Raw genomic sequence first — 14,892 nt, 5'->3', positions numbered from 1 at the left:
TTCATAATTTTATAATAATGCCCTGATTTATCCACCCCCGACCCAGTGTTACAGTTTTATAATAATGGTCATTATATATTTTATAATCATTTTATAATAATGCCCTGATTTATCCACCCCCTGACCCAGTGTTACAGTTTTATAATAATGTCCATTATATATTTTATAATCATTTTATAATCATTTTATAATAATGCCCTGATTCCCACCCCCCGACCCGGTGTAACAGTTTTATAATAATGTCCCTTCCATCCCTGATTTATCCACCCCCTGACCCAGTGTTACAGTTTTATAATAATGTCCCTCCAATCCCTGATTTATCCACCCCCTGACCCAGTGTTACAGTTTTATAATAATGTCCATTATATATTCTATAATAATTTTATAATTTTATAATAATGCCCTGATTTATCCACCCCTGACCCAGTGTTACAGTTTTATAATAATGTCCCTCCAATCCCTGATTTATCCACCCCCCGACCTTCTCCCTGTTCCACCCTCCAACCCCCCCTTCAGGAATTGAGTTGGGGGGGTGTTTTGGGCCCCTTTCTTCCTCATCTTCATCTTTTTCAGGGCACACTGTCCTTGCAGCTTGTCCAAAGTTCTGGGGGATACCTGGTGGTCTGGTGATTTGGACCACACCCTTCAGGAGTTGGGATTTTGGGACTGGGGGGATTTTTGGCGTGGTCTGGGCAGGGCCAGGGCTTGGACTGGGAGGTCCTCGTGGGTCCCTTCCAACTCAGCAGATGGTTTTTTTCTCTGTGATTCTGTGGTTAATCTTAAAAATGCCCATTTCTGGAAGGCAAACACCAGACCTGAGATACTCGTGGAAATTTCTACAGGAAAGGGGAAAAAGTATCTCCAGTTTGTGCTGTAGCCCGTAACAGAACCCAGTTAATCCCTCCTAATGCACCACTGCTCTGAGGTTTCTCTCCTTGGAGGATCCCAGAAAGGGTCCATGGACATTTTTCCCATCAGGAAATGCCAACTCAGCCAGGACATGACACCTTGTGGTGGCACTTGCAGAGGAAAATCCCCTAAACCAGCTCTGCCCTCCTCGTCCCTCCAGCCTTAAATCAAAACTGTCCTTTCAGCCCTTTGAGGAGAGGGGACCTTTGAGCTGGAAGGTTGACTTGGAGATGCCCAGATCCCCTCGCAGCCCTACCTGGGCACCTGTTCTGCTTGCCCAGGTGTGATCCAGCAGCTTTTTCCCCTCCATCCCTGCAGGTACGAGGAGGAGATCAACCGGCGCACGGCGGCCGAGAACGAGTTCGTGGTGCTCAAGAAGGTGGGTGAGACGGGAGGGGTCGGGATGCTGAGCCCACCCCAGCCCTGGGAATGTCCCAAGGCTTGGGAGATCTTGTGGAGCTGTGTCCTGGTCCTTGGGAAGGGCTTTAAACCCCCACTGAGATCGTGGTTTTGGGGGAAAGGAATGGAAGGGGCTGAGGGGTGGCCGAAAATCTCCTCCTGCTCCTGTCCCACCACACACCCGGGGCTCACCTGGGCAAGAACAGGCTGTGGGGAGACAAAGGGGGGCCAGAAGCGCCAGGAACTCCAGGTGCCGAGGCCAAACAGCTGGGATTTCTCTCCTTATCCCCTTCCCAATCCCACTTTTTTGGGGCAAGAGCTGCCCCTCTCCCCAGTGCTCTGTGCCGAGCCCGGCTGCTCCCCCAACCATTCCATGATTCCGTGACTGCCGAGCCAAAGCGCCTCTTCTGGGGTGAGAGGAGGCTCCAGACGCCCCCGTGGCTGCTCTTTTGCAGGACGTGGACGCTGCCTACATGACCAAGGTGGAGCTGGAGGCCAAGGTGGACGCGCTGAGCGACGAACTCAACTTCCTGCGCGCCCTCTACGAGGCGGTACCGACACACCCCAAATCCCTGTCCCGGTGTCACCCCCGACCGGGGACCGCCCAGAGGGAAGGAGGGGAGTGATTCCCACGTGTTTCCCTGCAGGAGCTGGCCCAGCTCAGCGCCCAAGTGTCCGACACGGCCGTCATCCTGTCCATGGACAACAACCGCGACCTGGACCTGAGCAGCATCATCGCCGAGGTCAAGGCCCAGTACGAGGACATCGCCAACCGCAGCCGCGCCGAGGCCGAGGCCTGGTACCAGACCAAGGTGAAGGGCCCCGGAATCCCACGGGAAATCATGGAATGGGGCTGTTGGAGCCACGGCTTGGCCCCTGGGACACCCCAGAGAGTTCATTCGCCCTTCTGCCCCTCAGTGTGAGGGGTTTGATTCCCTTGGGATGCCCCAGAGGGTTCACTTTCCCTTCTGCCCCTCAGTGTGAGGGGTTTCATTCCCTTGGGACGCCCCAGAGGGTTCACTTTCCCTTCTGCCCCTCAATTTGTGGGGTTTCAGTCCCTTGGGACATCCCAGAGGGTTCACTTTCCCTTCTACCCCTCAGTGTGTGATGGGTTTCAGTGAACTGGGAAACTCCAGAGGGTTCATTCTCCCTTCTGCCCCTCAGTGTGAGAGGTTTCAGTGAATTGGGACACTCCAGAGGGTTCATTCTCCCTTCTACCCCTCAATTTGAGGGGTTTCAGTGAATTGGGACACTCCAGAGGGTTCATTCTCCCTTCTACCCCTCAATTTGAGGGGTTTTAGTCCCTTAGGACACCCCAGAGGGTTCACTTTCCCTTCTACCCCTCAGTGTGAGGGGTTTCAGTGAATTGGGACACCCTGGAGGGTTCATTCTCCCTCCTACCCCTCAGTTTGAGGGATTTCAGTGAATTGGGACACCCCAGAGAGTTCATTCTCCCTTCTGCCCCTCAGTTTGAGGGGGTCAGTGAATTGGGACATCCCAGAGGGTTCATTTTTCCTCCTGCCCCTCAGTGTGAGGGGTTTCAGTCCCTTGGGATGCCCCAGAGGGTTCATTCTCCCTTCTGCCCCTCAGTTTGAGGGGTTTCAGTGAATTGGGACATCCCAGAGGATTCACTTGTCCTTCTGCCCCTCAGTGTGAGGGGTTTCAGTGAATTTGGACACCCCAGAGGGTTCACTTTTACTTCTGCCCCTCAGTTTGAAGGGTTTCAGTGAATTGGGGCACTCCAGAGGGTTCATTCTCCTTTCTGCCCCTCAGTTTGAGGGGTTTCAGCCCCTTAGGACATCCTAGAGGGTTCATTCTCCCTTCTGCCCCCCAGTCTGAGAAGCTTCAGTCCCTTGGGATGCCCCAGAGGGTTCATTCTGCCTTCCACCCCTCAGTTTGAAGGGTTTTAGTCCCTTGGGACACCCCAGAGGGTTCATTCACCCTTCTGCCCCTCAGTTTGAGGGGTTTCAGTGAACTGGGACACCCCAGAGGGTTCATTCTCCCTTCTGCCCCTCAATTTGAGGGGTTTCAGTCCCCTGGGACACCCCAGAGGGTTCACTTTCCCTTCTGCCCCTCAGTTTGAAGTGTTTCAGTGAACTGGGACACCCCACAGGGTTCATTCTCCCTTCTGCCCCTCAGTGTGAGGGGTTTTAGTCCCCTGGGACACCCCAGAGGGTTCACTTTCCCTCCTGCCCCTCAGTTCGAGGAGCTGCAGGCCACGGCGGGCAGACACGGCGACGACCTGCGCAACACCAAGGGGGAGATCTCGGAGCTCAACCGGCTCATCCAGAGGATCCGCTCCGAGATCGAGAACACCCGGAACCAGGTAGGGACGGGCTGGAGGAGCCCGGGGAGCCCCGTTCGGTGCTGCCTCAGCTCTGCTTTGCTGCTCAGGGGCTTTAACAGCCTCACTGGAGCGTTGAACTCCCTCCTGGAAAGGGCTCCAGGCTCTCAAATTCCATTTTTGAGCCGTCGTTGCCGGGCTGGCGTTCCAGCTCCAGCCGGGGGTGGAGGAGCTCGGGAGTAGCTCATTCCATGAACATCCCAGGAAACCAGAGGGGTTTTCTCCCTTGGGGGACCGTCCCCCCCGAGGGCAGAGCAGCGTTGGGAGCCCAGCCCTGCCTTGCAGTGTGCCACCATCCAGACGGCCATCGGGGACTCCGAGGAGCGCGGGGAGCTGGCCCTCAAGGACGCCAAGGCCAAGGTGATGGACCTGGAGGACGCCCTGCAGAAGGCGAAGGCCGACATGGCCCGGCAGCTCCGGGAATACCAGGAGCTCATGAACGTCAAGCTGGCCCTGGACATCGAGATCGCGACCTACAGGAAGCTGCTGGAAGGGGAGGAGAGCAGGTGGGGGCAGAATCCCTTCGGGAATTCGGCAGCTCTCGGTTTTCCCTGGTCAGGGGTTGGTTCCTCTGCCTGTGTCCTAAATTTGGCTCTGATCTGCTCCTCATCTGCTCCCCAACAGGCTCAGCGGGGAGGGACTGAACCCCATCAGCTACTGTGAGTGTCCCGGGGCTCCATCCCCCGTCCTGCTTCGGGAGGAGGGGCTGGGAGGGACCTTGGGAAAAGGGAGGGGTTGCCCCAAATCGGACATTCAGAGCCCTCCACCCTCAGCAGGGGCTCACACAGGGCGTGGGAGTTGGGGTCAGGTCCTGGGGGTGAAGGTCCTGCCTGGAAATGGGGGATTGCCCAGGGGCTGCTCCACCCCTGGGAGTGTCCAGGGACAGGTTGGAGCAACCTGGGATAGTGGGAGGTGTCCCTGCCCAGGGCAGGGGTGGGATGGGATGGGATGGGATGAGTGTGTGTGTCAGCCTGGAGAAGAAAAGACTCCAGAGAGGCCTTGGAGCCCCTTCCAGTGCCTGAAGGGGTTCCAAGGAGAGCTGGGGACAGGGGCTCCAGGGACCTGGGACAAGGGCTGGAGGGACAGCACACAGGGAATGGCTTCCCACTGCCAGAGGGCAGGATTAGATGGGATATTGGGAAGGAATTCCTCCCTGTGAAGGTGATGAGGCCCTGGAATGGATTTCCCAGAGGCTGCCCCTGGATCCCTGGGAGCGTCCAAGGCCGGGTTGGATCCACCTGGGATAGCGGGAGGTGTCCCTGCCCAGGGCAGAGGTGGGATGGGAGGAGCTTTAAGGTCCCTTCCAATGCAACCATTCCATGATTCCATGACTGCCAGCAGGTGTCCAACCCTCTGGTTTCCTCTCCTTGCAGCTGTGATCAGCTCCAGCTCCGGCCTGGCCGGCGGGGCCGGCTTGGGAGGAGGATTTGGTGGACTGAGCCTGAGCGGAGGCGGCGGGAGCGGTTTCGGCCTCGGAGGAGGAGGTGGAAGCGGGTTTGGCCTTGGAGGAGGAGGTGGAAGTGGTTTTGGCCTTGGAGGAGGAGGTGGAAGTGGTTTTGGCCTCGGAGGAGGAGGTGGAAGCAGCTTCGGCCTCGGAGGAGGCGGCGGGAGCGGTTTCGGTCTCGGAGGAGGAGGAGGAGGAGGAGGAGGAGGAGGAGGAGGAAGCTACAGCTTTGGAAGTGGAGGAGGACTTGGACTCGGGGGTGGAGGTGGTCTCGGAGGTGGATTTGGAGGCGGCCATGGAGCAGGAGGTGGCAGCAGCAGCCTGAGCACCAGCGGGGGCAACTTCAGCTCCGGGAGCGCCAAAGGCACCAACCCCGGGGTGAAAATCGTCTCCAAAACCTCCTCCAGCAAAAAGAGCATCAAGAGCCAGAGCCTGAAGAACGCCACAGAGCCCGAGTAGAACCCAGCCTGGCCCCTTCCCAGACCATCCTCCTGCTCCTGCCCCTCCTGCCCCTGTCCTGCCCCTCCATCCCCTTGCCTGCCCTGGCCCAGCTCCGCGGTTCTCACACCTCCGGATCACAGGCCAAGGAAAACACCTCAGCCGGAGCTCCCCGAGCCCTTGAAATGGGATTTAAAGGAAAACATGGGCCTAAGGGACTGTTCCAAAGGGGAATTGGTTTGTTTTTCTGTTTGTTTCTTTTTAATGAGGCCGAGAAGTTTGTAATTGTGGCCACCCAGCAGCCTCAGCAGAGACAGCGGAGAGCAGAGAGCGAGGAGACAACAAGTGGGGTTTTAGCTCAGTTCTGCTCCCCAGAAGCCCAGGGATGGGCTGGGAACGTGGTTTTAACTCCCCCTGCACCGCTGGGATGATCCCAACTCGCTCCTCCACGTTCAGGAACTCCCCTTTGCCGGGGATGGGGGTTATTTTTCTGCTGTGTAGAAACACCCCGGGAGGCTCCCGAGAGACCCCAGGCACCGGTTTGTGAGCGTGAGGCCCCTCTTCAAAACATCCCTCATTCTGGGAGCACAGGGCCTGCTGGGAGCCACTCCAGCGGGATGGAAAATCCCTCTTTTCCCCATTCACAGCCAGAGTTGGAAAACCAGGATCAACCAGGATCCTCCAGGCCCACGAGCCCGGCCGGGGGTTCAGGGTGATAAAATCAGGGAGCAGCCTGAGGTGCCTCCACCTGAAAAGTACCACCCTCGGGGGGGGGGGGGTGATTCGAGTTGCCACGAGCTCATCCAAAGGCTTTTCCCACATTTCTCTCCCATTCCTGTCCTGGGCACCTCCCACGTGACCTCCTGGATGTGCTTTGCCGGAGGGTTCAGCGGTGGCTGATCCCAAACTTATGGAAAAGGGCTCGTTTTCCAAACTGTAGGATTTTTCAAATTCTAAAGGATGTGTGAGACAAAGAGTCCTTCGAAAGCAAGGGCAGTGTTTGTAGAATTGGGTTTCTGTCCCGTCTCGTGCGGGGTTTTTTTGCTGGAATGGCTCAAAAAATTCCCAGATCATCTCAAAAAATTCCCAGATCATCCAACAGTCCAAGTCCTGCCGCCCTTTCCCGCTGCCTTTGGTCGAGGTGAAAGTCTGAGCCGGTGGAAATCACCGTGGAAAAGCTGCCTGAAGGGCCTGGTCCACCTCTCCTGGGGGAATTCCAACTTCTCCCCCACGTCTGGGCTCCTCTGCCAAAGGAGAGACCTTTGGGAAACTGGGAAGTGCAGCAGGTGGGAAACAAGGCAATGAGGAGCAGGATCCCAGCGGAACCCCGGAGCCCCAAATCTGATTTCCCCTCTCCTGATGGAATTTACCCCTCTGACCTCCCACCATCTCTTCTTGATTTTTGGAAAGTCCCGTTAAAAAAGTAAAAATTGCAGCTTTTGATACTTCCATGGTGTTTTCCTTCCCCTCTCTCTTTTTTTGGGAACGTGTCCAATAAAACCGGATTGTAATTTATCTGTTCTTTTTGTTTGCACTTTTATTTACCTTTTTTATATTCTAAACCAGAACCAGCAGCATGAAAACATCATTCCCAACCTTCAGCAGAGCGAGCCTGGAGGGTCACTTCACTTTGAGGGGAAAGCTTTAAATTCGGATAAAATCATCACAAAAATGTGGAAATTGGTTGTTTATCCCAAAATAAATTGAGGAATTGGAGGAAACAGGAGAAGGAGGAAAAGGAGGATGAGGACAAGAAAGAGAAGGAGGAGGAGGAGGAGAAGGGAAGGAGAAGAAGAAGGAGGAAGAGGATGAGGAGGAGGAGGAGAAAGAGAAGGAGGAGGAGGAAGAGGATGAGGAGGAGGAAGAGGAAGAGAAGGAGGAGGAGGAGGAGAAGGAGAAGGAGAAGGAGAAGGAGAAGGAGATCTTTCTATGGACTGAGGAGATCCCCTCTCCAGACTAACCAGGCCCAGATCCCACAGTCCCTCCTCTTCAGGAAGATGCTCCAGAACCTTCCTCATCTTTGTGGGCTTCTTCTGAACCCTCTCCAGGTGTTCCTTGTCCTTCTTGAACTGTGGAGGCCAGAGTTGAACACAACACACCGGGGCCAAGGAGAGGGGCAGGATCCCCTCCCTGACCTGCTGGTCACGTTCTTCCCAAATGGAATCCCACGATCCCGCTGCCCTCCTGGGCACACAGCTGGCTCCTGGGCAGCTTGTCACCCTCCAAACCCCCTTGCCTGCCCAGAGGAGGTTTCAGACAGACCAAAAAAATGTCAGGGAGGGTTAAAAATGGACTCTGAGTGCCCTGGATTTCTGTGTGAATCGCCCGGGACGGGCGTGAGAATTTAAGGCAGCTCGGGATCCCCAACCTTGACCAACCTGGAGAGGGTTGGACGTCCTAATTCCAGCCCCTGCTGCGATAAAAAGCCAGCCAGATTCCCAAGTGGAGCTCTCAGGCAGCTGAGCTGCTGCAAACGCTCGGTCCCTCCTCCCTTGGCTCTGCTCCCTCCCCGGCAGCGCCCTCACCCCCCTGTGCCCCCTCCACGGCAAATCCCACCTCTCCAAAGGGAACTGTCCCACCTGGGGGGGGCAACACGTCCCACCCGCAGCCCCGAGCACCTTCACTTGGTGTGAGCGGCACAAACCAGGCGAGGAGACGCCGTGGGATGAGAGATCCCGCAGGAATTCCCGGGGTTTGGTGCCGGAGCCACCCCCTGCTTTGCTCTCCCGACCCCTCTGTGACATCCCCCCAAATTCCGTGGTCTGCAGCACGAGGCTTTCCTGGGAGAGCCGGGGAGGTGACCACGGCCTTCCTCGCCCGGGGATCCTTTCTCCTGCTTTAATTAAACCCTTCCCAGGCCCCGCTCGGTTTCCCGGGGGTGGCTTTGCCCGGAGAGCTCCGGGCAGCCCAAGGCAGGTCCCTGCCCGACCCCCATCCAAGGATCCCGGCGGGATGAGCCGATCCACGGGCGCCGGGGATCAAATCCCCAGGGTTCTGCCGCGCTTGGAACCGGACTGATTCATTTCCAGCATCAGTATTTTTATTTTTAACGGCGTCATCGAGGGGAAACGGCGGCTCGCCGGTTTCGGGTGGAGTTTTTTCCCCCGCGGAGCCGCTTTTCCAGCAGCCGGGATGTTCCCACATCCCCACCGCCGGGGCGAGAGCACCCCCTTGCTACCGGCCCCGTCTCCCTTTTCCAGCGGGACGGGCCCATCCCGGGATGGGCTCCGATGGGCGCCGCGGGGCCGCTGAGTCACCGCTGGCGATCGCGGGGAGCGCTCGGGGAGCCGGGATTTGGGAGCGTTCGCCGATCGCGGCGGGGCAAAACCCGACAGAACCCGACCAAACCCGACCCTGCCCAGCCCAGCCCCTGCCGCTCAGGTCCTTTCAAGTTCCCAGACTGGAAAAAAAAACACGGCGGGGGTTGGAAACGCATCAACACAAACAAGCTCCGAGACGCAGCCGATCCCCTTGAGCTGCTCCTTTTTGGAGCGCTTATTGCTCACGTCGGTGAATTTGGGAGGGGTTTTTTTTTATTGCTCACGTCGGTAAATTTGGGAGATTTTTTTTTATTGCTCACGTCGGTGAATTCGGGAGATTTTTTTTTTTATTGCTCACGTCGGTGAATTCGGGAGATTTTTTTTTGTTGCTCACGTTGCTTAATTTGGGTGGGTTTCTTTTTTATTGCTCACGTTGCTGAATTTGGGAGGGTTTCTTTTTTACTGTTCACATTGGTGAATTTTGGAGATTTTTATTTTTATTGCTCTCGTTGGTGAATTTGGGAGGGTTTCTTTTTTATTGCTCACGTTGCTGATTTTGGGAGATTTTTATTTTTATTGCTCTCGTTGGTGAATTTGGGAGGGTTTCTTTTTTACTGCTCACATTGGTGAATTTGGGAGAGGTTTTTTTTTTATTGCTCACATCGGTGAATTTGGGAGATTTTTGTTGCCCGTGCAGATGAATTTGAGGATTAGTTTTTGGTTTGGGAGCTCAGGGTTTCATCCCTCAGCCCGTTGCTATTTTATCACCCGGCCAAGGTGGGAAGAATCCGGTTCACTGGAATATTTTGGGAGGTGTTTTGGGTGGGAGCGAGGGGGAATCTTCCTTGTGTCCCATATCCAGCTGTTCACGGATCCAGGAGAAGGATCCCCAGCTCTCACCCCGTCCCAAAGCACGACCCAGACTCACTGGGGGGGTTCAAGCTCCTCCACGAGGGTTCACCCCGGGCCAAGATCAAGAGGCAAAAGTTGTTTTAGAAACATTTTCCAGCGCTGACGTGGGAACTGTTGGATAAATACTGAGGGGGGGGGGCGGAAAAAAGTGATAAAAATCCCACTTCAGAGGGAGCTTTTGAACCCTGAGCCTGACAGGGAGAACCTACAGAGCAACAATCCCTCCAAGCAGCTTTTTACTGCCTGTTTTATGAGTCTCGTGGTGTTGTTTAATCTAATTTGAAGTGATTCTGGAAAAGGGATTCGCCTGCTGCCTTTCAAAGTCGTGATAACCAATTCTCCAGTTTCCCCTGCAACGAGGGGTGAGGATTTCTTGGGAAGGTCCCAGAAAATAGTGCCAGGAGGCAGCTTCCACTCAGCTCATCTCTTCAAACCTGCGACCGTTTAGATCCCCCAAAAAACAGAATCTGATTTTTCCATTTGATTTTCCAAAAAAGAAAAAAAAATCAAACCATCTGCTCTGACCATCCAAACTACCTTCACACCCAACTTCCCAAGCCAACAACAGGAGACCCACGTCCAGCCCCAGAGCTGGAAACTTTGGAAAAGCCCCGATTTCTGCCGCTTACGAAACGTGTCCAACCCCAAAACCCAACTTGCAAAACCTTCAGTGAATTAATCCCTCGGTTTACCCTATAAAAAGGGGAGATGTAAAAAGGGGAGATGATTTCTTGGGAAGATCCCAGAAAATAGTGCCAGGAGGCAACTCCCACTCCGCTCATCCCCTCCAGCCCGTGACCGCTCGGATCCAAAAAAAAACCCAAAAAAATCAAATCTGATTTTTCCATTTGATTTTCCCAAACCAAATCAAACCATCTGCTCTGACCATCCAAACCACCTTCACACCCAGCTTCCCAAGCCAACAACAGGAGACCCACATCCAGCCCCGGAGCTGGAAACCTTGGAAAAGCCCCGATTTCTGCCGCTTACGAAACGTGTCCAACCCCAAAACCCCACTTGCAAAACCTTCGGGGCGAGGGATCTTGCTCAAGCGAGCGAGCCCTTGAGGGAAAGCGGCTCCCAGGGTCCCGGGAATCGTGTTGGATCCTGCCCCCGGTCCCATTCAATTCTAATTCCATGACTCAGAGGCGCTGGGGGGGTGGGGAGCTCCCTCTGCCCGTTACTTCCCTGCCTGCAAACAATGCATTTTTCAGCGCCTCCCGCAGCCGAGGTGTGTTGGACAAGGCAAGTCGCTGCAAGGCACATCAAGTCCCGAATCCCCGTGCCAAGTTTTCCAAGCAGATAAAAGAGGAGGCTCCCGAGCTCTCCCATCACAGGGTTTTCTGCCTCCCTCGCCCTCTGCTCTTTTCCTGCCGCGCAGCTTCGGTTCTCCGGCCCTTTTTTTCCCCTGCTCTTTGCGCCCGCAGCCACCATGAGCCGGATCTCTTTCCGATCATCCACCGGAGGGGGCATGAGGGGCTTCAGCTCGGGCTCTGCCATCGTGGGAGGCGGTGGCGGGGGCACCAGGAGCAGCTTCAGCTCCGTCTCCGTCTCCAGAGTCGGGGGAGGAAGAGCCGGAGGCGGAGGAGGCTTCGGAGCCGGCGGTGGCTTCGGCAGCAGGAGCCTCTACAACATGGGTGGAAGCAAAAGGATCTCCATCGGGGGTCTCCGGAGCGGAGCCGGTGGCGGATTCGGCTTCGGCGGCGGCGCCGGCTTCGGGCTGGGCTATGGCGGCGGTGGAGCCGCTTTCGGCCTGGGAGGAGCCGGTGCCGGTGGCGGTTACGGGCTGGGAAGCGGATTCGGGCTGGGAGGTCCCGGATTCGGCGGCCGAGGCGGCCCCGGGTTCCCCGTGTGCCCCCCCGGCGGCATCCACGAGGTGACGGTGAACCAGAGCCTGCTGGCCCCCCTGAAGCTCGACATCGACCCCGAGATCCAGAAGGTGCGGACGCAGGAGCGGGAGCAGATCAAGACCCTCAACAACAAATTCGCCTCCTTCATCGACAAGGTGAGAGCTCGCTGCTGCCCGGCGGGACGGGCTGGTTTTCGGCCGCCTCGGGAAAAAAACTTCAGGAAGAAACTTCCCTTGGATCCGGGGACTTGCCTGGACGGATCCCGGCCGGCAAACGGCGGGGCTTGGCTGGAAACTAAAGACCCGTTTGATGTTTCCTCTCGGCGAGGATGAGCTTCTCAGCACCTTCCTTTCATTGGCACAGTAATTCCCCCTTCTCCCCGTAAAAACACGTCCCCGGGGGTTGGATGGATCTTCTCCTGGTTGTAAAATTCCAGCAATGGAATAACACCAGCTCTACGGTGGGATAACACCAGTAAGGTGGGCTGAGCATCCGGTGAGGGGAGAAACACCTAAAATCACAAATACGGGTGTTTGGCCTGATCTAAACTCCGCAAAAGTTCCCTCTAAACATCTCCAGAGGCTTCTGGTACTGCTGAGAATCCAAAATAAGGATGTTCCCAATAATTTTGGCCGGATTGTCCCTGTGTCCCTTGACCTTCCAACACCATCAGAGGTGTTGATGATCCCACCTTTTCCCGGCTGTCGAGGTTGGGGGGGGGTGTTTTGGTGCCTTGGGTTTCGACAACACGTCCCTGTGACCCTTTGGTTTTTGTCCCTCGCCAGGTTCGCTTTTTGGAGCAGCAGAACAAGGTGCTGGAGACCAAGTGGAGCCTCCTCCAGGAGCAGGGGCACACGGTCACCAGGAAGTCCCTGGAGCCCCTGTTCGAAGCCTACATCGGCAACCTGCGGAGGCAGCTCGACAGCCTGATGGGCGAGCGGGGCCGCCTGGACTCCGAGCTCAGGAACATGCAGGACATGGTGGAGGACTTCAAGAACAAGTAAGGGATCGTGTTGGGCAGCAGGAACAACCCCGGGCAGGAAAAGCCGGGCGGGCGGTTCCCTCCCTCCCGCCCGTTTCACACCTCGGCTTCGCGCCGGGTTTTCCTCTTCCCTGGGCTCGGGTTTAATAAATCCAACCCCTAGTCAGGCAGATTTGTGAAGTGTTTAGCACAGGATTCATGGGAAACTGGGTCTGACCCCTGGAGTGTCCCAAAATAACACTCCTGGGCACAGAGAAATGAGTGAATCCGCAGGATAAAGGGCAGGCAGGGAGGGAGTGGAACGCAGCCACGAATTTCCAGCTCCCAAATGCCCCCATTCCTCATTTTGTGAAGGAAATTCCATCTTTTCCAGAGGGCCCAGCGAGCTGGGAGTGCTCAGCCTCGCTCAGCTCCCACCACCTGAGAGGTGTTCAGCTCTTGGACTTAAAAATATCCCTGGGGAGGAAATTCAGCCCCTCCTGGGACACAGTGGCCAGAGGGGGGGGGGATGAACCAGTTTCAGGACACAGCAATTGGCACCTGAAAGGGATTTGGGATGGGTTTTTTGGCAGGGTCATCATTTTTTCAGTGGGTTTTTAGGCAGGGCTGTTGGTTTGGGGTGGGTTTTAGGTGGGGCCGTTGTTTTTGTGTGGGATTTTAAGCAGGGCCACTGTTTTTTGGGTGGGATTTTAGGCAGGGCTGTTGGTTTGGGGTGGGTTTTTAGGCAGGGCCATTGGGTTTTGGGTGGGATTTTAAGCAGGGCCACTGGTTTTTGGGTGAGATTTTAGGCAGGGCTGTTGGGTTTGGGTGGGTTTTTAGGCAGGGCCGTTGGTTTGGGGTGGGTTTTTAGGCAGGGCTGTTGGTTTTTGGGTGGGTTTTTAGGCAGGGCTGTTGGTTTTTGGGTGCGTTTTTAGGCAGGGCTGTTGGGTTTTAGTTGGCTGCAGCCTGGTGAGAACAATGTCTCCCTTATTGAACCAGTCTGAGAGTCGCCCCAGAGGGCTGAAATTTGTTAATATTGGGTAATTAAGGCTGGGAAGAGCCAGATTTTTGGGAGGGGGGATGGGGAGACGGCGCTTTCATCTGTCAGGAGGGATAGACGCAGCTCCTGCTGCGGGTTTGGGGGCGTTTCAGGCCACAAAATGTGTTTCAGGCTTCCAGAAATACTGATCAGACCCCAAAAATGATGAATTCCATAGTCTGGATTTCAGAGCTGCCACCTGGGAAGGAGAAAAGAGGGAACACATTTGATTTCAAGTCTGGGGTTGGTTCCCACATTTCAGAGGTGCCACCTGGGAAAGAGAGAAGAGGGAACAGATTGGATTTCAGGTCTAGGAACAGATTGGGTTTTGGGTCTAGGAACAGATTGGATTTCAGGTCTAGGGTTCATTCCCAAGTTTCAGAGCTGCCACCTGGGAAAAAGAGAAGAGGGAACAGGTTGGATTTCAAGTCTAGGAACAGATTGGGTTTTGGGTCTAGGTTGGTTCCCACATGTCTGAGCTGCCACCTGGGAAGGAGAACACATTTTATTTCAAGTCCGGAGTTACCCAAGTCCAGAGTTCCCCTTCCACAGGCTCCATCCCGTGCCTGCTCCGAGCTCCCACCGCAGGGAACCCTCACCAGTGTTGGTTTGGGGACTGGCACGAACCTGCCCCTGAAATCCAGGCCTTTGCCTGGAGAGCCCTCGTGTTCTGTCTGCTCTCCAGCCGGCCCTGCCCTGGTTATCTGATGAGAGGACGTTGCTCAGAGCCACGAAAAGCTCGGCAGAACCCCGGGATGATCCTCCTCTTGCCCAACCCGCGTTTCATGTTTAATTAAACGCTGCGGCAGCTGATTCAGAGCCATCAGCATTATTACAATATCAAATAGCAAATGGCTCCCTCATTATGCCTTCGTGGGCTTTGTTGAAAGCCCTTTTTTTGCATAACTTTGCTCGGGGCAGAGGTCACCTGGGAGAGCTGCTCCCTCTTCCTGCCCGACCGGGCTCCACATCCGTGTCTGAGCTCGGCTTTATGGGCGGCCACTGAAAGGGGTTCATTTAAGCCGGGCCTACTCACAGGCTGCAGGTTCAAAGGCAGCAATATTCGCCCCGAGTCGGCTCGGGATGAGCGGGTGGGAGGGTGGAAGCCGGGTGGGAGGATGGAACCCGGCCGGGAGCCACAACTGAGGCTCTGGGAGCGGGGCGGGTCCAGCTCCCCGTTCCCACCACGAGCCTCCCCCTCCCTTTCATCCTGGCAGATATGAAGATGAGATCAACCGGCGCACGGGGGCCGAGAACGAGTTCGTGGTGCTCAAGAAGGTGAGGGAGCCGGGAATTGTGGGAATCAAAAGGGAATTGTGGGGATCAAAAGGGAATT

At 55.7% G+C, this 14,892-nt stretch overlaps 1 protein-coding gene across 1 annotated transcript in view; it reads left to right on the top strand.

Annotated features, from left to right (window-relative positions):
• Positions 1-14,892, top strand: part of LOC113960311 — a 20,777-nt gene that overhangs the window by 2,605 nt on the left and 3,280 nt on the right. Inside the window, 11 exon segments of the mRNA XM_027669824.1 lie at positions 1,228-1,288; positions 1,764-1,859; positions 1,956-2,120; positions 3,509-3,634; positions 3,938-4,158; positions 4,277-4,311; positions 5,026-5,551; positions 10,921-10,937; positions 11,044-11,711; positions 12,342-12,556; positions 14,774-14,842. Of these exon segments, the coding sequence (XP_027525625.1) occupies positions 1,228-1,288; positions 1,764-1,859; positions 1,956-2,120; positions 3,509-3,634; positions 3,938-4,158; positions 4,277-4,311; positions 5,026-5,551; positions 10,921-10,937; positions 11,044-11,711; positions 12,342-12,556; positions 14,774-14,842 (2,199 nt within the window).

The sequence above is a fragment of the Corapipo altera genome, unplaced genomic scaffold (assembly GCF_003945725.1).
Source record: "Corapipo altera isolate COAL_440 unplaced genomic scaffold, ASM394572v1 229, whole genome shotgun sequence".
Lineage (NCBI taxonomy): Eukaryota > Metazoa > Chordata > Aves > Passeriformes > Pipridae > Corapipo > Corapipo altera.
The sequence above is the reverse complement of the archived record's forward strand: the minus strand, read 5'-3'. Positions and strand labels throughout refer to the sequence as shown.